The sequence below is a fragment of the Oryx dammah genome, unplaced genomic scaffold (genome assembly GCF_014754425.2).
Source record: "Oryx dammah isolate SB20612 unplaced genomic scaffold, SCBI_Odam_1.1 HiC_scaffold_27, whole genome shotgun sequence".
In the NCBI taxonomy this organism is placed as follows: Eukaryota; Metazoa; Chordata; class Mammalia; order Artiodactyla; family Bovidae; genus Oryx; species Oryx dammah.
In genome coordinates this window covers 101,296,964-101,320,201 of record NW_024070211.1, presented here as the reverse complement: position 1 = coordinate 101,320,201, position 23,238 = coordinate 101,296,964, and the positions used below count along the sequence as shown (strand labels likewise).

The window sequence follows — 23,238 nt, the reverse complement described above, 5'->3', positions numbered from 1 at the left end:
AAGAATCTGTGAATGTGTTTTATGCACAGCAATGTGAAAGACTATGTATATAAAATGGAATGGTGTATTCACTGTTCTGGTTTAATAATAATGACAATCATTAATGATGAGATATCAAATTTATTAGCATATTTACCCCCAAAGAGTAAGTATTCAAAGTATAAAAGCAAATGAGTCCTCTAAACAGTAATTCCCAACACAAAAGTGATATGAAGTCCCATACAAGGGCTTTCCACTAACCTTCCGGTTCGCTGGAGTTCAGGTCCACTATGTCCTCCATGGGGCTCAGCTTCCCCGTGAGCTGCTGTTCCATTTGGTACAGCAGGAATCTTCCTCTTCTCCTGTGGGAAGTTTTTTTGTTTTTAATTTCAGGTGCTAGTTGGAAACAATAAAAACAATTTTTTTTCCCTTGAGGCAATATACAGAGTAGTTAAGAATCCAGGCTCTGTACTTATTTGCTATACGACCTCTAGAAAGTTATTTAGCCACCTAAAGCCTCAGTTCTCGCCTCCTTTTACTAGTGATAACTCTGACGGCAAAGCATCTGCCTCCAATGTGAGAGACACGGATTCGATCCCTGGTTAGGGAAGATCCCCTGGAGAAGGCAATGGCACCCCACTCCAGTACTCTTGCCTGGAAAATCCCATGGATGGAGGAGCCTGGTAGGCTACAGTCCAAGGAGGGGGCAAAGAGTCGGACATGATTGAGAGACTTCACTTTCACTTTCCATTGAGAGAATGAAATGAGGTGAGGGATACTTATTCTTTCTTTCAAAGAATATTTACTGAGTGCCTAGTGTGTGCCATTCATTTTTAAGGGATGCTATAGATGCAAAAGTGAGCAAGAAAAAGCGTTATGTTAGTGGAGACAAAATAATCCTATAATGTCAGGCAGAGATAGAGATGAGATAGCTAACAGTGTTAGTCGCTCAGTCATGTCTGACTCTGAGTGATCCCATGGGCCACTGTAGCCCACCAGGCTCCTCTGTCCATGGAATTCTCCAGGCAAGAAAACTGGAGTGGGTAGCCATTCCCTTCTCCAGGGGATCTTCCCTACCCAGAGAGGGTAAAGAATTTGCCTGCAATGCAGGAGACCTGGGTTCAATCCTTGGGTCCAGAAGGTCCCATAAAAAAGGGAATAGCTACCCACTCCAGTATTCTTGCCTGGAGAATCCCTTGGACAGAGAAGCCTGGCAGGCTACAATCTGTGGGGTCGCAAAGAATCGGACATGACTGAGCAACTAACACTCTCACTACTACTCTGAGATAGAGATCCGAAAAAACTAAAACAAGAAGGGGTGAGAGGAGACTGGGATTAGGATAGGTTGAGGTAAGGAGGTGTTAATGGTGGTATAAGCCTAGTCTAGTTCAACTGTTCAATGAACATTAACTGTTATCATTAGCTATTTTTAAAGTATGTTTCCCTCTCTGATTCTGGCTCATATCCTCCTACCCAAGCTTCTTTCTGATACAAAGCAATCAGAAAGACTACTGCAAAAGGAAGCTTTTAATAGAGCCAGTGACAAAATACTGAGGTTATATAAGTGCTGTTTCTCTTCAGATCTATTCCACCCACTTTTGTCAGTAATAGAGAGTTTAAAAAATCAGAAAATCCTTCCTACTGGTGATCTTAGAGCATATTGATGTGTTCAAAAATGCTTAAAAGGGAAAAAAAATTAATGGTGAAATTAAATTTTTTACTTAACTGCCATTCCAAAATAGCGTAAACATATAAACATGTCCTTCATGCTTAGTGTAACCTGAACAAGTAGGAATTATCAAATGATCTTATTACAATGGGACACTTAGATAAAATGGTACAGATTTAAAATATGACAAAAAATATATTTTGAAATGCAAAAAATATAGGAAAGTTCATTGACTGATATTTTATAATTTCCCAGGTATATAAATAGATACAATGAACTTAAGTTCAAAGATAAAAGACAATATGTCTGTCAAAAGATGAAGGAACTGCCTTTACAGGTAAATAACTATCATATGTTAGTAAAGGGCTTTAACAGTGGCCCTTAATACCCTCAATACCCAATAATCACCTGGGGAAACATTTCTTAGCAAGTCTAAGAAGGCAAGTGGGTATTATTTGTTCTTTCTGGGGAATTATCCCTTACTGCATAAGTTAATTCATTGTTTTACTACGGGAAAAGCTATTTGCCTTATACACTGATAAGGCAAATGATAAACCATGAAAGATATTCATCATTCTAAAGTACCTATTTCCTCAAGGAGTGCCTTCTTACAGTAGGGAGAAAAGGTTTAGAAAAAATAATTGTGTACTGGTGAATATTCTGAGGGAAATACAGGAAACGTTTTTTGTTGTTCAGACTTGACTGAAGGGCTCACAGTACAGCACAGGGAACTATACTCAATATCTATAACAGCCTATAATGGAAAATAATTTTTAAAATAATGTATATACACACACATATATATGCATATTTGTATGTATATGTATAAAACTGAATCACTGTTATACACCTGAAACAAACACATTGTAAATCAGCTATATTTCAATAAAAATTAAAATAAATAAATAAAATTTGTTTCCGAGTTTCTTCTGATATCTTCAACCTGAATTATTGGAAGAAAACACTGAACAGATCTGTTTCTTCCTTTTGGGGATTGAGAGAGGTTTGAAAGATTTAATAAGATCCCCAAGATGTCCATATTTATGTAGCATTATGTACATGCCAGATTCTAAGGACAGTTATGATGTTAAACTTATTTTTCATATGCAGAATTTATAATAATAAAAAAGAAATAAAAATGATGGAAAAGCAAAAATTTAGAGCAGACTAAAGGTATCTGCGAGATGTGGGGAGGAAGAAATGGCAATGATAAAGAGAGTGGTCAGGCAGGTTGAGATAAAGTGTCATTTGAGAAAAACTTGAGGGAGTCAAGAGAATTAGCCATAAAATAACTGGGGGAACATCCAGGCAAAGAACAGCCAGTGAGTGGGACAGTCTTAAGGCAGGAGTGGCTGCAGAGATTGAAGAATAAGGAGGCAGGAGGCCAAGGAGAGGAGTGAGCAAGAAAGAAAGAGATGAGAGATGACTTAGAGGCAAAAGGAAGCCAGACTGTGGGGGTTTAGTAGATCATTTTAAGTATTTGGCTTTTATTCCCAGTGAAATGAAGAGCTTTGCAGGATTTTAAGGAAAGGAGAGCATGATCTAACACTCTGGCTGCTGTTTCAAGAACAGATTCTAGGAAACAAGAGTAGAAGCAAGAAGACTGGTTAGGGGGCTATTTCAGTAATCCAGGAGAAAAATGATGGTGGCTTGGAGCAAAAGAACTGATGACATAGGGGATAAACAGGGACTTGGTGGGGTAATCTCTCTGAGTAGGTATAAAGAGATGGGATCTACTGCACAGGTAGAAAACTGACTTTGAATAATTCATCAATAGTAATGTAGGAGCAGGCAGAGAATGCAGGTGCAGATGCTGGCAGGTAGATAAATGTGGTTTGGGGAATCTAAGCAGGTAAGTGGCATGAAAGAAAAGCAAGGAAGTTCAGGGTATACATAAGGGAGTGATAATAATGACTGACATAAAGTTCTAATGAGTATTTTCAGGGGTAACCTTTAGGTGACTGGTTATTATTCTCTTAACTGAAAGTAAGAAATATTTTTTAAAAATACTGTGATTTACATACTTCTGGAAGAATAAAAACCATGGAGATTATCCCAGAGAGGAAAATATTTGAATGAATATGAATTCAGTACTTAATTTATTTTGATTCATTTTGCTCCACATCATAAAAGAAAACATAGGTTCATAGAATCTATTATTCAATTCCATATACATTTAAAAAATACTAATGTTGTAAAGAAACACAGAGCATATCTAATTCAAACTCATTGTATAAAATTGTGTTGTCTAACATGATAGCCACTAACAACAGGGGGCTATTTAAATTAATTAAAATTAAAAAATCAGTTCCTCAATTGCATAAGCACATTTCTAGTGCTCAATAGTGGCTTGACTTAATAGATAGCATAGATATAGAACATTTCTATCATTGCAGAAAGTTCTATTGGACACACTGATATATAACATCAGTACAGAGAGGTTACAGCATATGTTTTAAGGTAATAAAAAGAGATAATATCAGAACCCAGGCGCCTGGGTTGTTAGTTCAGTGTTTTTTCTACTGTTGTCACTATTTAGTCTCTAAGTCATGTCTGACTTTTTTGCTATCCCATGGACTGTAACACGCCTGGTTCCTCTGTGCATGGGATTTCCTAGACAAGAATACTAGAGTAAGTTACCATTTCTTTCTCCAGGAAACCTTCCTGACCCCAGGGATTGAACCCGAGTCTCTTGTACCGGAAGCTTCCCTCATAGCTCAGTTGGTAGAGAATCTGCCTGCAATGCAGGAGACCTGGGTTCGATCCCTGTGTTGGGAAGATTCCTTGGAGAAGGGAAAGGCTACCCACTCCAGTATTCTGTCCTGGAGAATTCCATGGACTATGCAGTCCATGGGGTCACAAAGAGTTGGACACGACTGAGTGACTTTCACTTCACTTCACTTCACTCTTGCATTGGCATACTGAGCCTACTGCTTCCCAATACCCAGACTCCAACATCCAATAATTAATCCTGGTCTTAAAGTCTCATAAAATTAATTTTAGCTCCCATGTCTCCACTTGTCTCAGACCCATCATTTCTCAAAGGCAAGGTGTTTCCAAAAATGCTTGACTTTAGTTTTAATGTTTGAAAAACAAATTGGTGTTAACAAGTGTCTTTCAAACTCTCACATTCAGCATATTAATATTTTTACTGAATTTTCCAAATAATATCAATTAAAGAGATTCTTTCTTACTGCTTTAAGAAGCATTATACTGTCTTTATTAATACTGTTAGTGTGAGGATGTATACAAGTACAAAATAAGACAATCTAAACCCTTAAAATTACTCTTTAAGCAATTTACTAATTTTAGTAGTACATCAAATGAAATTATGTGATTGCAATTATAGAATCCCAGACTATAGAATCTCCTCTGAGAAAAGGAGAGCAAATAACCTTCAATAATTATGAATAACTTCAGGATAGAAATGTAGAAATGAGCCATCAGAATAGTTTCCTTCAATTAATAGTGGGTTTGAGATGACTTTTTAAAAGACTCATGGTTAAGTCTTTTACTCAGTCATTTACCCATCTCTGGCTAACGAGAAAAACATCTATGCTTAGAGCTGGGTCAATTAGGCCATCTGTTACTTCAACTAAGACAGCAGAGTCAACTACAAACACAGCTGAACTCCACAGGGACCAGAGCCCAAGGCAAGAGTGAGAAGATGACAACAGGGAGAGCTGTAGGAAGCAGATTCTCTAGGAATAGAGATGGCAATATCAGTGGGCTTAAAAAACATTTGGCCACCACCCTCAACAAAGTTGTGCCTGCATAAGAAAATGACCTCAAACAGTATCAGTAGTCTTTATTTCTATCTGCATTGTATGCAAGTAAAATGCACATCAGATTTTTATATGGAGGATTTTTACAATTTTCATACCACATGCCCACACAAAGGTAATACAAACATAAGAATTATGAAGAAAATTCTTGATGCTTAAATGTGATTAACAACAATAATAGGGAGTTTTCCATACAAAATGACAATCATGCTTTTGAATTTTCCTAACTACCAGACCACCTAACCTGCCTCTTGAGAAATCTGTATGCAGGTCAGGAGGCAACAGTTAGAACTGGACATGGAACAATGGACTGGTTCCAAATAGGAAAAGGAGTACATCAAGGCTGTATACTGTCACCCTGCTTATTTAACTTATATGCAGAGTACATCATGAGAAACGCTGGACTGGAAGAAACACAAGCTGGAATCAAGACTGCCGGGAGAAATATCAATAACCTCAGATATGCAGATGACACCACCCTTATGGCAGAAAGTGAAGGGGAACTAAAAAGCCTCTGATGAAAGTGAAAGAGGAGAGTGAAAAAGTTGGCTTAAAGCTCAACATTCAGAAAATGAAGATCATGGCATCCGGTCCCATCACTTCATGGGAAATAGATGGGGAAACAGTAGAAACAGTGTCAGACTTTATTTTTCTGGGCTCCAAAATCACTGCAGATGGTGACTGCAGCCATGAAATTAAAAGACGCTTACTTCTTGGAAGAAAAGTTATGAGCAACCTAGATAATATATTCAAAAGCAGAGACATTACTTTGCTGACTAAGGTCTGTCTAGTCAAGGCTATGGTTTTTCCTGTGGTCATGTATGGATGTGAGAGTTGGACTGTGAAGAAGGCTGAGCACTGAAGAATGGATGCTTTTGAACTGTGGTGTTGGAGAAGACTCTTGAGGTCCCTTGGACTGCAAAGAGATCCAACCAGTCCATTCTGAAGGAGATCAGCCCTGGGATTTCTTTGGAGGGAATGATGCTAAAGCTAAAGCTCCAGTACTTTGGCCACCTCATGCGAAGAGTTGAATCCCTGGAAAAGACTCTGATGCTGGGAGGGATTGGGGGCAGGAGGAGAAGGGGAAGACTGAGGATGAGATGGCTGGATGGCATCACTGACTCGATGGACGTGAGTCTAAGTGAACTCCGGGAGTTGGTGATGGACAGGGAGGCCTGGTGTGCTGCGATTCATGGGGTCGCAAAGAGTCGGACACGACTGAGTGACTGAACTGAACTGAACTGAACCAACTTCAAAGCTATGTATCTGAGTATGGCTGGTCCGTAATGGGCTTTTCTTAAGCATATTTTCCATCCTCATTAAAATTTAAAATTTCCTCCAGTATAGTATGCTTTACTGCTAAGTCATGTCACTCGTGTCTGACTCTGTGAGACCCCAAAGACAGCAGCCCACCAGGCTCCCATCCCTGGGATTCTCCAGGCAAGAATACTGGAGTGGGTTGCCATTTCCTTCTCCAGGGCATGAAAGTAAAAAGTGAAAGTGAAGTCACTCAGTCCTGTCTGACTCTTTGCGACCCCCTAGACTATAGCCTATGAGGCTCCACCATCCATGGGATTCTCCAGGCAAGAGTACTGGAGTGGGTTGTCATTGCCTTCTCCAATAGTATGCTTTAAGGTGGGTCTGAAATGTTTTTGAACTTTGGTGTTGGAGAAGACTCCTGAGAGTCCCTTGGACTGCAAGGAGATCCAACCAGTCCCCTCTGAAGGAGATCAGTCCTGGGATTTCTTTGGAGGGAATGATGCTAAAGCTGAAACTCCAGTACTTTGGCCACCTCATGCGAAGAGTTGACTCATTGGAAAAGACTCTGATGCTGGGAGGGATTGGGGGCAGGACAGAAGGGGACGACAGAGGATGAGATGGCTGGATGGCATCACCGACTTGATGGATGTGACTCTGAGTGAACTTCAGGAGTTGGTGATGGACAGGGAGGCCTGGAGTGCTGCAATTCATGGGGTCGCAAAGAGTCGGACACATTGAGTGACTGAACTGAACTGAAAATCTTTTCAGGCACGCAGTCCTGTTATTTAGTAGAGTATCACTGATACACCAAATTTTTGTGTTGAATACAAAGAAGGAAGATTTTGCGTCAGGGAATTTCTTAACCTTCTTTAGAGGTTAAGTAGGTTCTGGTACCCTGGTTGCTCGGACGTAAAGAATCTGCAAGCAGTGCAGGAGACTTAGGTTCAATCCTTGTGTTGGGAAGATCCCCTGGAAAAGGAAATGGCAACCCACTCCAGTATTCTTGTCTGGGAAATCCCATGGAGAGAGGAGCCTGGTGGGCTATAGTCCATGGGGTTGCAAAGAGTCGGACATGACTGAGCAACCAACATACACCAAATCAAACGTGGTGGGAAATTTAACTCAATTCTGACACCATCTACCTGGAAATAGCATCAGATTCCACAGGTCGAGAGTTCAGCCTTACAAGACTATCCACCCCTCACACCCCATTTCAGGTGCCCATCACAAGCTTGGGTTATTGGAGGTGCTCCAAACCCACTGGGGATGTACCTGAAGCTCCTGTGAACCCCTTCTCAGTTCAGTTCAGTTCAGTTCAGTCGCTCAGTCGTGTTCGACTCTTTGCGACCCCATGAATCGCAGCACGCCAGGCCTCCCTGTCCATCACCAACTCCCGGAGCTCACTCAGAGTCACGTCCATCGAGTCAGTGATGCCATCCAGCCATCTCATCCTCTGTTGTCCCCTTCTCCTCCTGCCCCCAATCCCTTCCAGCATCAGAGTCTTTTCCAGTGAGTCAACTCTTCACATGAGGTGGCCAAAGTACTAGAGTTTCAGCTTCAGCATCATTCCCTCCAAAGAAATCCCAGGGCTGATCTCCTTCAGAATGGACTGCTTGGATCTCCTTGCAGTCCAAGGGACTCTCAAGAGTCTCTCCAACACCACAGTTCAAAAGCATCAATTCTTCAGTGCTCAGCCTTCTTCACAGTCCAACTCTCACATCCATACATGACCACTGGAAAAACCATAGCCTTGACTAGATGGACCTTAGTCACCAAAGTAATGTCTTTGCTTTTGAATATGCTATCTAGGTTGCTCATAACTTTTCTTCCAAGAAGTAAGCGTCTTTTAATTTCATGGCTGCACTCACCATCTGCAGTGATTCTGGACCCCCAAAAAATAAAGTCTGACACTGTTTCCACTGTTTCCCTATCTATTTCCCATGAAGTGATTGGACCAGATGCCATGATCTTCCTTTTCTGAATGTTGAGCTTTAAGCCAACTTTTTCACTCTCCTTTTTCACTTTCATCAAGAGGCTTTTTAGTTCCTCTTCACTTTCTGCCATAATGATGGTGTCATCTGCATATCTGAGGTTATTGATATTTCTCCCGGCAATCTTGATTCCAGCTTGTGTTTCTTCCAGTCCAGCGTTTCTCATGATGTACTCTGCATAGAAGTTAAATAAGCAGGGTGACAATATACAGCCTTGATGTACTCCTTTTCCTATTCGGAACCAGTCTATTGTTCCATGTCCAGTTCTAACTGCTGCTTCCTGGCCTGCATACAGATTTCTCAAGAGGCAGGTTAGATGGTCTGGTATTCCCATCTCTTTCAGAATTTTCCACAGGTTATTGTGATCCACACAGTCAAAGGCTTTGGCATAGTCAATAAAGCAGAATGTTTTTCTGGAACTCTCTTGCTTTTTTGATGATCCAGTGGATGTTGGCAATTTGATCTCTGGTTCCTCTGCCTTTTCTAAAACCAGCTTGAATATCAGGAAGTTCATGGTTCACATATTGCTGAAGCCTGGCTTGGAGAATTTTGAGCATTACTTTACTAGCATGTGAGATGAGTGCAATTGTGCGGTAGTCTGAGCATTCTTTGGCATTGCCTTTCTTTGGGATTGGAATGAAAACTGACCTTTTCCTGTCCTGTGGCCACTGCTGAGTTTTCCAAATTTGCTGGCATATTGAGTGCAGCACTTTCACAGCATCATCTTTCAGGATTTGAAACAGCTCCACTGGAATTCCATCATCTCCACTAGCTTTGTTCATAGTGATGCTTTCTAAGGCCCACTTGACTTCACATTCAGGATGTCTCGCTCTAGATGAGTGATCACATCATCATTATTATCTGGGTCGTGAAGATCCTTTTTGTACAGTTCTTTTGTGTATTCTTGCCACCTCTTCTTAATATCTTCTGCTTCTGTTAGGTCCATATCATTGCTGTCCTTTATCGAGCCCATCTTTGCATGTTATGTTCCCTTGGTATCTCTAATTTTCTTGAAGAGATCTCTAGTCTTTCCTGTTGTTTTCCTCTATTTCTTTGCATTGGTTGCTGAAGAAGGCTTTCTTATCTCTTCTTGCTATTCTTTGAAACTCTGCATTCAGATGCTTATATCTTTCCTTTTCTTCTTTGCTTTTCACCTCTCTTCTTTTCACAGCTATTTGTAAGGCCTCCCCAGACAGCCATTTTGCTTTCTTGCATTTCTTTTCCATGCGGATGGTCTTGATCCCTGTCTCCTGTACAATGTCTCGAACCTCATTCCATAGTTCATCAGACACTCTGTCTATCAGATCTAGGCCCTTAAATGTATTTCTCACTTCCACTCTAGAATGGCTCATAGTGAAGTGAAGTGAAGTGACTCAGTCATGTTCAGTTCTTTGTGACCCCATGGACTGTAGCCTACTATGCTCCTCTGTCCATGGGATTTTCCATGCAAGAGTACTGGAGTGGGTTGCCATTTCCTTCTCCAGAGTATCTTCCTGACCCAGGAATCGAACCCAGGTCTCCCTCACTGTAGGCAGATGCTTTACCGTCTGAACCACCAGGAAGTCCCTAGAGAAACATTTTACTTACTTGATCACCAGTTTTATTACTAAAGGATATAACTCAGGAACAGCCATATTGAAGAGATGCATAGGACAAGGCATGGGGAAAGGGAGAGAAACTTCCATACCCTCTCTAGGCACACCAGTCTTTCCAATCTCCACGTGTTCACCGACCTGAAAACTCTCTGAACCGGGCCCCTTTGGGGGTTTATGGAGGCTTCATTACAAGGGCATGATTGATTAAAGCACTGGCCATTGGTGACTAAACTCAAACTCCACCTCTCCCCTCTCCCCTCCCTGGAGGCAGGAGGGTGCAACTGAAAGTTCCTAACTCTAATCTCTTGGTAAGGCTCCACCTGGCAATCAGCCCCCATTCTTAAGAGTTTCTAAAGTAACCTCATTAACATAACAAAGACATCTTTGTTGCTTTCGTCACTTAGAAAATTCCAAGCATTTTAAAAGCTCTGTGCCAGAAATAGGGACAGAGACCAGATAAATATTTCTTATTATAATCACATCACAGAAGTTATAATTTAAATCATTTGAATCTTCGGCTATACTATCTTAGTACATATATTTAAAAGGCAAAAAAATGATGGTAGTCCTAAGAGTATTTTCATATATACATACCTGGGAAGGAACATTTTTGGGAGGCTCTATTCGAATGCTTGGGTCCCACTCTCCGGGAGGAAGGACAGTCACCTGATCCAGAAATTCGTCAATTCCTGACACCAAGTCATTACGATCTTTTGCTTTGTAAGCAACATCATGAAACACCTATAGAGAGAAAATAACCATTCGTAGATTTTAAAAATGCATCTAAAATCTTAATGTATTTTGTGTTTTCATTTCCCAGTTAGCACACATGTGACTATAACAATTTGAATACGAAGCTCTTAACTAAAGAAGTTTTAGTGTAAAATATTATAACCTCTTTTATTCTATGATTGCACAGATGTTTATCTTTTCTTAGAATGCTAGATGAATGTTGAAATTTCTGGTGGAAAGAGAAAAGGAAGGAAAAGGAGAATAGAAGGAAGCTCATTAAACTAGAATTAATGATTCAGGTTTGACAAACATTGTTTATATATATGTAAATCAAACTTTCTGAAAGAAACCCTTCCTTTAAAATAAGAGGTAAAAGTTTATAACAATATTTATACCATGGCATAAAATAATGCTATTGAATAAATGATGGACTAATCAATAAACAGTACTAAGCCAAGTTATTATCTATATAAAAGTAAAACAGGATCTTTATCCATATCCGACTCAAAAAGCAATTCTAGGTATTAAAAACTTAAATATGAGTGTTAAACTATTAAATTAATTGGACATAATGTAGAAGGATATATTTATGACCTCAGAGTAAACAATAATACAAATCTCAAAGATTTAGCGTAGTGTCAAAACAAGCACATAACTAATTTTTGCTGTTCTTCAAGGAGAAAAAACAAAACTACGTGTTCAGACATGAGTACTGAACATAAGATAGTATATTTTGTAAATGATGACCTTACAGAAAGCAATTTCAGTAGAGTGGTAGTGACAAAAATTACACTGTAATACATTGAGATAATGAAATGATATTCAGGACCAATAGAGATTACTCTTTCAAAACTCTTAAGATTCAGGTTCAATCAACACTTCAGTGGGACATGCTATGTTAAGGAGTAAGAAATTTTAAGGATGGGAAAATCCTGGCCTTTTATTTCATATGTATTTTCTAAGTAGCTACTATATGTTAGACCTGTTCGCTAAATGAACCAAAGGAGTCAGTGTTGATTTAGCTAAGTGACAGAGAAAACTGGTGACACAAAAGTCTAGAACAAGAAAAAGAAGTTTCTTTTTTTTTGCTTTAGTTCTTATAAAACTGTTATTTATGTTAATATACAATTACTTTATTATTATTTTAAAATAAATTCACAAACATATTTTTTTTAATTCTCATTTTTTAAGTTCTCTTATAAATATCAGCATACTACCAATATAAACAAAAGCTCTTTGGAGTGCTTAATAATCCTTAAGACTATAAAGGGATTAATAAATTGGTAATAGTGCCAATAAACAAAATCATATGATTTATCTCCAGTCACGCTCAACAGGAAGGGAGAAAAGAGGCTAGCTTAATTCAAGATAAGGTGTTGCTAGGATGACTAGAACATTCAGTCATTAATTCATTTTTAAAAAACCTATTGAACCCTGACTGAAGGTCAGACATCATGCTAAATACGAAGATACAAAAGGAAAAGACAGTCTACCTACAAGAAGTCCCCAGTACAGAGAGGAAAAGGACAGCTTAGTCAACAAATAATTATCTGAGCACCTGACAAAATCAAGGAACAAAAATGAATATTAATGGTAACTGCTCACAGGGAATTTAGAGATTAATAATGAAATTCAATTCATTTTCTTAAATTGTATGAATCAACATATTGAATCTTATTCTTGAATATAATTGTTCAATGTATTTCAAAGCAGTTAGATGGCAGAACAATTTCTCCACCTGAGCTTTGAACAATAAAAACCTTTCATTCTCTTTTAAAAGTATTTTAATTTTCTTTTAATATTCAATGAATGTACTTCATAATTAACATATCCTATTATAATTAACAGCTCTCATCTTTTGCAGTAACTTTCTGGTTGAGTTTCCTCTTCTCTATTTCACTCCTCATAGAGTTACAAACTGCTCCAAGCTAACTTTCAAGTCTAAAGGATTCATGTTTGAGCCATCATTCAAGGGCTTATTTGTTGTTGTTTAGTTGTTAAGTCGTGTCCTATACATGTATATATAGGAAACTAATACACGACTGAAGTGACTTAGCATGCATGCATGCATTGGAAAAGGAAATGGCAAGCCACTCCAGTGTTCTTGCCTGGAGAATCCCAGGGACGGAGGAACCTGGTGGGCTGCCATCTATGGGGTCGCAGAGTCGGACACGACTGAAGCGACTTAGTAGCAGCAGCAGTTGTTAAGTCGTGTCCTATATATGTATATATAGGAAACTAATACTCTCTTTAAGTTGGTTCTTTCTAAAACAGATGAAAAAATTGGTTTTGTTCTAACTTTCGGTTTCCTATGTGTAAACATCAATAACTAACTCATATAAAATCAATAAACATAATTTGAACAGATATAATAGAAGAATTTATATTGAACTCCAAACATAAATTCAAATTTTCAGATTTCATAAACCTAGGAAAAGTTATACACAATACTAATTAGTTCTTTTCATAGCTATTTGAAATATTTCAATAAATTATTAAATTATTTAGATGAGATTTGAGAAATGTATAATCTCATCTGGTATTTACTACTGAATTTTGAATTTATGTCACTTCTGTGATTTTTGCATCTGCTCTTCTTTTACAATAAAAATAGATTTTTGCAAGGCATTGTAGAATTCAAGAAACCAGTTATATGATATGATATTTTATGTTTATTTTTATGATCTTACATTTTTTAGACATATTTCATTGAGAAGCTGATGAAAGTTTTTTCCAGTTCAAGAAACTACATACAGTGTTTGTACACAGAAAAAATTGTGTGTTGAGTCAGAGATCACAGGCCTCCCTGAAATCTATCTTCAGCTCCTCTAATGGTTAAAAGGCTCCAAGGTTAAAAACATCTACATTTAGGCAATTACAAAGAGAGTTGATAGATGTCTTATGGCTTTTGGTGTCATGTATACTATCCAGATAAACTGCCTCTTTTATTTTTTTGAGACCTTAAAACCATTTTGCCCCAAACAAGACCCTCAATGATATTAACAATGGTGCTTACTTTGGCAACACAAATGCTATTAAGGGAATATTAATAAATACACTCTAAATTCACTAAACAACAGATTTTCTTTAAAGTATAGGGTTTTAAAATGTTCATGTGTGTGAATTTATTACCCCTTTTGAATAAATTTTTCCAAGGGAAATTTTATAGTAGAAGTATTTAAAGGGGATTCAATACAGAGAAATCTGATTCACAGTAAACTGTCATGAATACAGAACTCCAAAAGTTAGGTGTACCTAGTAGGGGGAAATGTTCCCAATGAACTTGAATAAATACCTCATCTGTCATTAGGGTTGCAATTGATCTGCCAATCTCATGGTACTGTTGACCCTTTCCCAGGGGTCCCAGAAGAATGAACAAAAATCTGTAATGAAGAAGAAAAAAACATATGTTTCAAGGTAGAAATAAAAAATAATTTTAGTAGTACAGCATCACTCATCTCAAAGGAATTAGTGAAGATAGGATTTTTATGTAAATATAGGATTTCTATATTTTTCCACAGGTTATTATTACATATAATATTTTGAAATATTTTATGTTCCAAAATGACTCATGCTTAAGATCCTTGAGCAATCGGAATCTGGGGTATTTTGCTGTTTCTTTCATTTAGTTACCTATAATGCTTAAGCAGTTACTGTGAATTTTAAGGATTCTATATTTCTTATAGGAGAAGGTTAAGAAAAATAGAATCTGATTAAAACTTTTTGAATTGTAAGATAGAGAACTCACTGTCACATATGTAAACTGTAGAATTAGGCAGAAGAGGGGAATGGTAATACAGTAGCATAAGTAAAGAAAGAATATATGGTAAAAAAAAAAAAAGTGGGTGTGTGGAAAATTTACATTAAATAGAAAAAATGATTGCCAGGAATCAAAAATTAGAATTAAAAAAATCCATTAATTCCAATGCTGGAGGAATAATAACAGCAGCTGCACTGTGATATTCCATCTATATAAGGTTGCAAGTTTAGCAAATTCATCATCACAACTGGAAATTTTGAAGAAATCAACATGTGTTTTAACTTTGGAGGACCAATTACTGTCCTGTCTCTGAAAAGGTCAATTCTACAAGGAAATTATGAGAATTTTAAGATGCCCTGTATTTCATTATATAACTACAGCATTCACTTGTTAAATGGTTTCTGCTTTTAAGTATGAAGACCAATGACTTTATAAGGTATACTGAAATAGATATCACAATTATACCTTTCATTCAGTTATAAACTTTAGAGATTGTACACGTTTTTACATGATGCATATATTACAGTCATAGAGGATCTGACAATTTTTTGTGTGTCGGTTGTAACTGAATCCAATTCTACTATACAGAAATGTCCACTATACATTTAAAACAGGAATAATTTAGTGTGGTGGCAGATGCTTTACTAACTATAGTACTTTTAAGAAATTTCCTAACCTATGTACATCTTACTATTTTCACATTTCTATTCCATGGACTATTTATAAATCTTAAAATTATTTTCTGGCATTTTTACTATGTGTTACTGTTATATACACAGTGTGCCCTTTTGTCCTCCTAAGAAAGGATAATTAGGAACCTTGAATGGCTTTCTTTATTCTATTTGTCTAACTAATCTTCTTCCATTTTTCACCTTTCCTAACTAAACAGTCTAGTCTTTTAAATCTCTCCTTATACTGTGCCTCTACCATGCCCCTAATTTTTCCTCCACTGTTCTCTAGACACAATTTGCTATGTCAGTATGAAATGAGGTCACTTAAACCTTGACAGTTTTCAAAGTGAGGGTATATAACCCCATTATGGCTTTTCTCTACTCCTGGGAATTATTTTTTTTTCTTTCCTTTGAAATACAAGCGCTATCATTGTCATAAATAACCATCATTTACTCAGAGTTCATCGGACACCTTCTTAGCTGGTGGAACAAGAATGCACTGCTTGGAAGACACAAAGAAATTTTAATCTATTAAAATAATACCACTGTGGTTAGTAAATTTCACATGTTAAATCTGAATCCCAACTTCCCAGAAACTCTGAATAGATTACAGGGTGTATATGGAAAAATGTAGCCTTAATCATACGTCGAACACCACCTTAATGTGTTCAGTTCATCCTTCTCCTTTTTAATAAAACTTGGTATGCATCAGAAGTCTTGGTAGCCCTCCAAATGAACAGACACACTTTTCTCTATAACTTGAACTGGTAGCTAGTTTCCTGCCTCAAATCTGTTCATACACAGGTTCAGGTAGAGGTTCTCAAACACTGAATTCCTTTCCAGTCAGCTGAGCTCTAATGAAATGAGGCCTCTTCTGACTAAACTATTCTATATTTTTGGAATATCATATCCACAATCAAAACACAGAGTGATGTAATCAGCTGTTTTGAGTTAAGGCTACAAGGTTCATAGAAGAAACATTCTACCAACCCAGTTACCACAGCACCTGAAATTATCATCAGTTTAACTTGACTAAGACCTACAATGTTCGGAAGAGGAGACAGTTAACAGCATCTGAGACAGTTACATGCTGTGCTGCGCTTAGGTGCTGTCATGTCTGACTCCTTGTGACCCCATGGACTGCAGCCACCAGGCCCCTCTGTCCTTGGGGATTCTCCAGGCAAGAATACTGGAGAGCGTTGCCATGCCGTCCTCCAGGGGATCTTCCCAACCCAGGGATCGAATCCAGGTCTGCTGCATTGCAGGTGGATTCTATACTGACTGAGCCACCAGGGAAGCCCAAGAGACGATTATGGCATCACACAAAGGGCACCAGTCATGACGGAAGCAGGGCCATGCATGCATAAGTTTTGCTGTGGGACAGGATCAGAGTGAAAGCCTGTCTACATGCAGGAATCACATTTGATGGAGGGAGAAGGGAAGAAAACAAGGTGCCCTAGAAGAATTGCTAGGAATGTAATATGTTGTGGCCAATATTCATTTTTCTTCACGAATTTGCCCATGGACAAGTCTCGTCTCTATAACATGGAGATAAATAATAAATAACAAAATTCAGTTTGCATTATGGCAAAGTTGTTAGTTTTTATGTGCACCTAAATGAAAAACAAGTTCAGGTAATCAAGTTAAATTTGTCCTTTTGATTCAGATTCAACCACAGTAACCACCAATGATTCTTAAGACTCTATGTATGGGAACTATACTATGACTAAGATCGAAACATATAGTATGTAAGACACACAGGTAGTATCCTAATGATGGCACTTAAGCATAAACCGAGCCTTGAAAACTTTGATCTTTTTGAGTATGATCACACTCATATACAAGATCCTCTTTAGCCCATGCATGCATGCCTGCAAAGTTGCCTCAGTCATGTTCAACTCTTTACGACCCTATGGACTGTAGCCTGCCAGACTCCTCTGTCTATGGGATTCTCTGGGCAAGAATACTGGAGTGGGTAGTCATTCCCTTTTCTAGAGAATCTTCCTGATTCAGGGATGGAACCCGCCTCTCTTTGTCTCCTGCACTGGCAGGCAGGTTCTTTACAACTGGTTCAGACCGTAAAGAATGCCTGCAATGCAAGAGACCCAGGTTCCATCCCTGGGTGGGGAAGATCCCTTGGAGAAGGGAATGGCTACCCACTCCAGTATTCTTGCCTGGAGAATTCCAGGGACAGAGGAGCCTAGGGGGCTCCAGTCCATGGGGTCACAAAGAATTCCACAGGATAGAGCGACAAACACTTTCACTTTCTTTACCACTAGCAGCACCTGGGGGCCCTGTTTAGCCCATAGTCTAATGCAATCTTTGAAAAAAGCCTTTATCACTTTATCACTCTAACACTTTATCACTTTTCACCAAAAGTCTAAAAAAGGAGTTTCAGTGTTCTGGCTTAGAGAATGATTATACACCTTTTGAGGGATTCCCTGATAGCTCAGTTGATAAAAAGAATCCTCCTGCAATGCAGGAGACACCAGTTCAATTCCTGGGTCGGGAAGATCCCCTGGAGAAGGGATAGGCTACCCACTCCAGTATTCTCAGGCTTCCCTTGTGGCTCAGCTGGTAAAGAATTCGCCTGCAATGCGGGAAACCTGGGTTCAATCCATCCCTGCGTTGTGAAGATCCCCTGGAGAAGGGAAAGGCTACCCACTCCAGTGTTCTGGCCTGGAGAATTCCATGGACGGTACAGTCCATGGGGTCGCAAAGAGTTGCACATGAGTGAGAGACTTTCACTTCACTTCATGATGATATAGACCAGGGTGTTCAGAGATAAGGAGCGTGCCTAAAAGAAAACAGAAATTTGAGAAGAAGAAAGAAAGAACAGAACAATTTTTAAAGCACTTTTTGCCCTCCTCCACAAAGAAGAAACAACAGTTTTGTGGATTATACTTTGGTTTCAAGAAAAAAACTCTCAGAGGAAATTATATTTATACCTTTCCCCCCTACACACAAAAACATGGCTTAAGAAAGTGCAAAAGATGCTCTTATACTTTTACCTGGTTGGGATGGGGACCTCAGCTAATCCTTGAAGCAGCACAGCTGGGGACACCCTGACAAATGCCACTACAGTTCGATCCAGAAACTCTAATTCCCCAACTAAGATGTTTGAAGCTTCAGCACCTGGAGGAATCTTCTTCATGAAATGCAGATCGACCTGGGAGCATCACAAAGAAAAATACATCAAAACTGGAAAAATCTGTTAAATCATTCCTAGCAGAGTACTTCACACATGGTAACCCATCATTAAATATAGTTTAAATAAATATAGCTTATATAAGTATTGTTTAAATCAAATTTAAAATAGTTAAACATCTTTCTTGCCCTTTAAAAATACTTTTTTCTTTTACTTCTGTATTTTTTGGAATTTGTTAATAATACATTGAATACTCTAGTTTTCTGCTCAATACTTTTCAAAGATGCTTTTCAGCATCAGTAATCTTGAAATTTTCAGGGTGAAAAGATTATGTGTTCAATAATTAAATGCATATACTCTAATCATAATTTAATTAGAATCTGCCAATATATTGAAATATTTGTATACTACATTATCTTAATTTTGTACATAATACATTTCAATTAATATGTAAAATATGCCTATTTCAAAAGAAACATAATCAAAATTTTCCTTATAATATAAATTATGACTTTAGTATTCAATTTTATCTTAGTTCTTCTATATCCTTCACATTTTATACTTGTCTTGATCAATCTTCAAATTTAATTTCTCATCAGAGTATTTAGATATGGCATAGTAAAGGAAACAAGAATAAAAATATTAACATTTGGAGTTGGTGAAGAGCCACAGTTGAATTTCTGATATGAGATGTCTATGACTGAAATGAATGCACACAAAACAAATCCATCATTAATAAAAAGAAATGCTTAAAGGGTGAAGTCTGAAAATGAATGTAAAATATTCAAAGAATAACTATCAATTCTCATATAGAGAGCCTCTGTGTAAACGAAGTAGTGATTTTTAAAGTCACTTTTACAAAGCCTATTTCTTATTTCTAATTCATTGAGTTGCTTTTAATGGAAACCTATTGGTAGGTAATAATGATTGCTGTAATAATTCTTTCTATGCTCCTAATGAAATGGAGACTAAAGACCAAAGTGGGAATAGGAGAGAGTGAGGCAGAGAGAAGGAAAAGAAAGAGGAGAAAGAAGGAGAGGGAAAGAGATGAGAAGATGAGGAGGAAGTGGAAACGAAGAGAGGAAAAATAAGAGGAGAAAGAAGAGAGAGACGGGGCGAGAAAAGAGCTCTGACAAATACTTGAGGTCAACGAGACTTTTTGGGGGACCAGATACTCCCTCTGCTTAATGATTTTAGAATTTTTTTCAAGTACTTTAAAATGGAAAAAAAATTAAAACTTTTAGGAGGAATAACTTAGGAAGTCCATAGCCAGACTATAGTGACTATATTAAATTTGCTGCTTTCTGAAATCAAGACCTCAGCACACTTGCATAGAAGGTTTATAATTACTTAATTTTCTGTGAGATAAAGGTGCCTCAAAACATAAAACCCATTATATGAAATATTTATTTTATCATAAGGATTAAATATAAAAATAATCTACTATGCCACTAAAATATTAAATAGAAGTAATGTTCTATTTTAAAGAAAAAGAAAATGATTTAACAAAGCAAAACTGCCTATAAAATTTGATGAATATTACAAATTTCAAAAATTTTAACCTATAAATATATCTCCAAATATAAATTTGTAAACTTGTAATACCTATACACTATTAGCTCTGTGAGAAAAACATATTAAATCTCCACAAGTCTTTCAGAGCCTAAAAAAGTAAAATAAACTATTAAGTTCTTTCCCTCCAATAGAAATATGATATTAATACACTGGAACAAAGAGAAAATGCCTTTTTAAGAAAATCTACAACTGGTAAGCAATATGAGTCATATTGGTAATATCTGTCGTAACTGTGATGAGAAGTCTGAGCTCATCCTAGAAGACTGTGTAAATTCCTTTATTCAGTATTTCCTGACATATGCCATAACCTTAACTGTTGATGTCTGTGCCTCAGGCACGGGACGACTACACACATGACTGCTGTAGGATTTACTTTAATTAAGTCAAGGAGCACCTAGGATGCTGTGTGCATGCGTGCTGAGTTCCTTCAGCCATGTCCGACTCTGTGTGACCCTACGGCCTGTAGCCCGCCAGGCTCCTCCGCCCATGGGATTCTCCAGGCAAGAATAGTGGAGTGGGTTGACAAGCCCGCCTCCAGGGGATCTTCCCAACCCAGGGATCCAACATGTATCGCTTGTGTCTCCTGTGTTACAGGCGGGTTCTTTACCACTAGCGCCACCTGGGAAGCCCACCTCGTATGCTGCTGCTGCTGCTGCTAAGTCGCTTCAGTCGTGTCCGACTCTGTGCTACCCCATAGGCGGCAGCCCACCAGGCTCCTCTGTCCCTGGGACTCTCCAGGCAAGAACACTGGGGTGGGTTGCCATTTCCTTCTCCAATGCATGAAAAGTTAAAAGTGAAAGGGAAGTCGCTCAGTCGTGTACAACTCTTAGTGACCCCATGGACTGCAGCCTACCAGGCTCCTCCATCCATGGGATTTTCCAGGCAAGGGTACTGGAGTGGGGTGCCACTGCCTTCTCCAAACTAATATGCTAAAGTAGCTTAGTTTTATAAAAGAAAATACATGCTCCTTTAATTTTTTTTTGCATTATATAATACTTGATATATCACTGATTGATACCCGTTACTTAGAAAATCCACTAAAATATTTAGAATTTAATTTCAGGATTAGGAATTTATTCTGACTTAAAATGTAACAAGTTATAGTTAAATAACATATATCAAAAGACCTATTATATTATTGTAATACTGTATGCTATATATAGTATAATACTACACTATATACTAATATATATAGTATAATACTATTCTCCAGGCCAGAATACTGGAGTGGGTAGCTTTTCCTTTCCCCAGGGGATCTTCCCAACTCAGGGATCAAACCCAGGTCTCGTGCATTGCAGGCAAATTCTTTACCAGCCAGCCACAAGGGAAGCCCAAGAATACTGGAGTGGGTAGACTATTTCTTCTCCAGCGGGTCTTCCCAACTTTGGAATCAAACTGGAATCTCCTGCATTGCGGGCGGATTCTTTACCAACTGACCTATTAGGGAAGCCTGCTCTACATTATAGTACTTATTATTCTTGGACTAATCATATATTTGGGGGTAATAGATATATATTATCTACTTATTTTATTATATTATACAATTATACATTATTCCTGGGATAGCCCTGTATTTTTATGTTAACATACAATTCATAAAGAACCTTATTTGGCAATCTAACTTTTAATACAACAAAAGGTCACATTTAAGGACCACAGTTTAACTTTTTATAAAACTACAAATATCAAAAATAGCTCTGAGGAATTAGGTTGACCTACATCCCTAAGACAGTCCTCAGTTCAGTTCAGTTCAGTCGGCTCAGTCGTGTCCGACTCTTTGCAACCCCATGAATCGCAGCACGCCAGGCCTCCCTGTCCATCACCATCTCCTGGAGTTCACTCAGACTCATGTCCATCGAGTCCGTGATGCCATCCAGCCATCTCATCCTCTGTAGTCCCCTTCGCCTCCTGCCCCCAATCCCTCCCAGCATCAGAGTCTTTTCCAATGAGTCAACTCTTCGCATGAGGTGGCAAATATGGAATAAAGAAATCCTGGAATTTTCTAGTCCTCTGAAGAGAATCTTGAAGAAACCAAGCTATATACTCTTATGGATCTGGATTTATACTCATGCATCTGGGGTCTCCAGACCTTTATGCTAGGAAGGAAAACATGCTTTATTCTGGTTATTTGGCACTTAAGTTGTGAATGAGAAACAGTTATATCTCTGGGGAACAAGGTTAGACCAAAGATAATGGTGGAACCAGAAGTTTCTAGACAAGCTACACACTAAGATATGAAGGAAATACATATGAGTCTTTAGGGAGAAAGTTTAAGTCTCAAGCCCATTGTAGAATGTACAGGAAAATGAACAGAAATTCCCTGGGGAGACATGGTCTTGTAACAATAACCAGTGAGTGATCTCTATTAGCTCTCTTAATCTGGGATTCAGTTTTCTCTCCTTCTCAATGAGATTTTTAAGGTTTCCTAGAATTCTAGGACTTTATAATGCAACAACTCTTCATATTTTATACGTTAAAGACTGACGATGAAGTGAGTTCTTTTTACATAGAAAATAATGTGGCAGTTCCTTTAAGTCATTTGAAATTAAAAGAAGCCATCAACATTTGATATGAGCCACAGTCAGATCATGAACTCCCTATTAATAAATTCAGACTTAAACTGAAGAAAGCAGGGAAAACCACTAGACCATTCAGGGATGACCTAAATCAAATCCTTTATGATTACACAGTGGAAGTGACAAATACATTAAAGGAATTATATCTGATAGACAACAGTGCCTGAAGAACTATGGACAGAGGTTCGTGACATTGTGCAGGAGGTAGTGATCAAGGTCATCCACAAGAAAAAGAAATGCAAAAAGGCAAAATGCTTGTCTGAGGAGGCCTTAGAAATAGCTGAGAAAGGGAGAGAAGAGAAAGGCAAAGGAGAAAAGGAAAGATATATCCATTTGAACGCAGAGTTCCAAAGAATAGCAAGGACAGATAAGAAAGCCTTCCTCAGTGATCAATGTAAAGAAATAGAGGAAAACAATAAAATGGGAAAGACTGGAGATCTCTTCAAGAAAATTAGATATCAAGGGAACATTTCATGCAAAGATGGGTTCAATAAAGG

General features: G+C 38.1%; 1 protein-coding gene across 5 annotated transcripts in view; it reads right to left on the bottom strand.

Annotated features, from left to right (window-relative positions):
* Positions 1-23,238, bottom strand: part of SLC4A10 (solute carrier family 4 member 10) — a 347,705-nt gene that overhangs the window by 111,197 nt on the left and 213,270 nt on the right. For all 5 annotated transcript variants that reach the window (XM_040229231.1, XM_040229232.1, XM_040229230.1 and 2 more), the window contains 4 exons: positions 18,454-18,611; positions 14,307-14,394; positions 10,874-11,020; positions 241-341 (listed from right to left, as the gene is read on the bottom strand). In XM_040229231.1, coding sequence (XP_040085165.1) covers positions 241-341; positions 10,874-11,020; positions 14,307-14,394; positions 18,454-18,611 — 494 coding nt within the window. The remainder of the gene's footprint in view (positions 1-240; positions 342-10,873; positions 11,021-14,306; positions 14,395-18,453; positions 18,612-23,238) is intronic.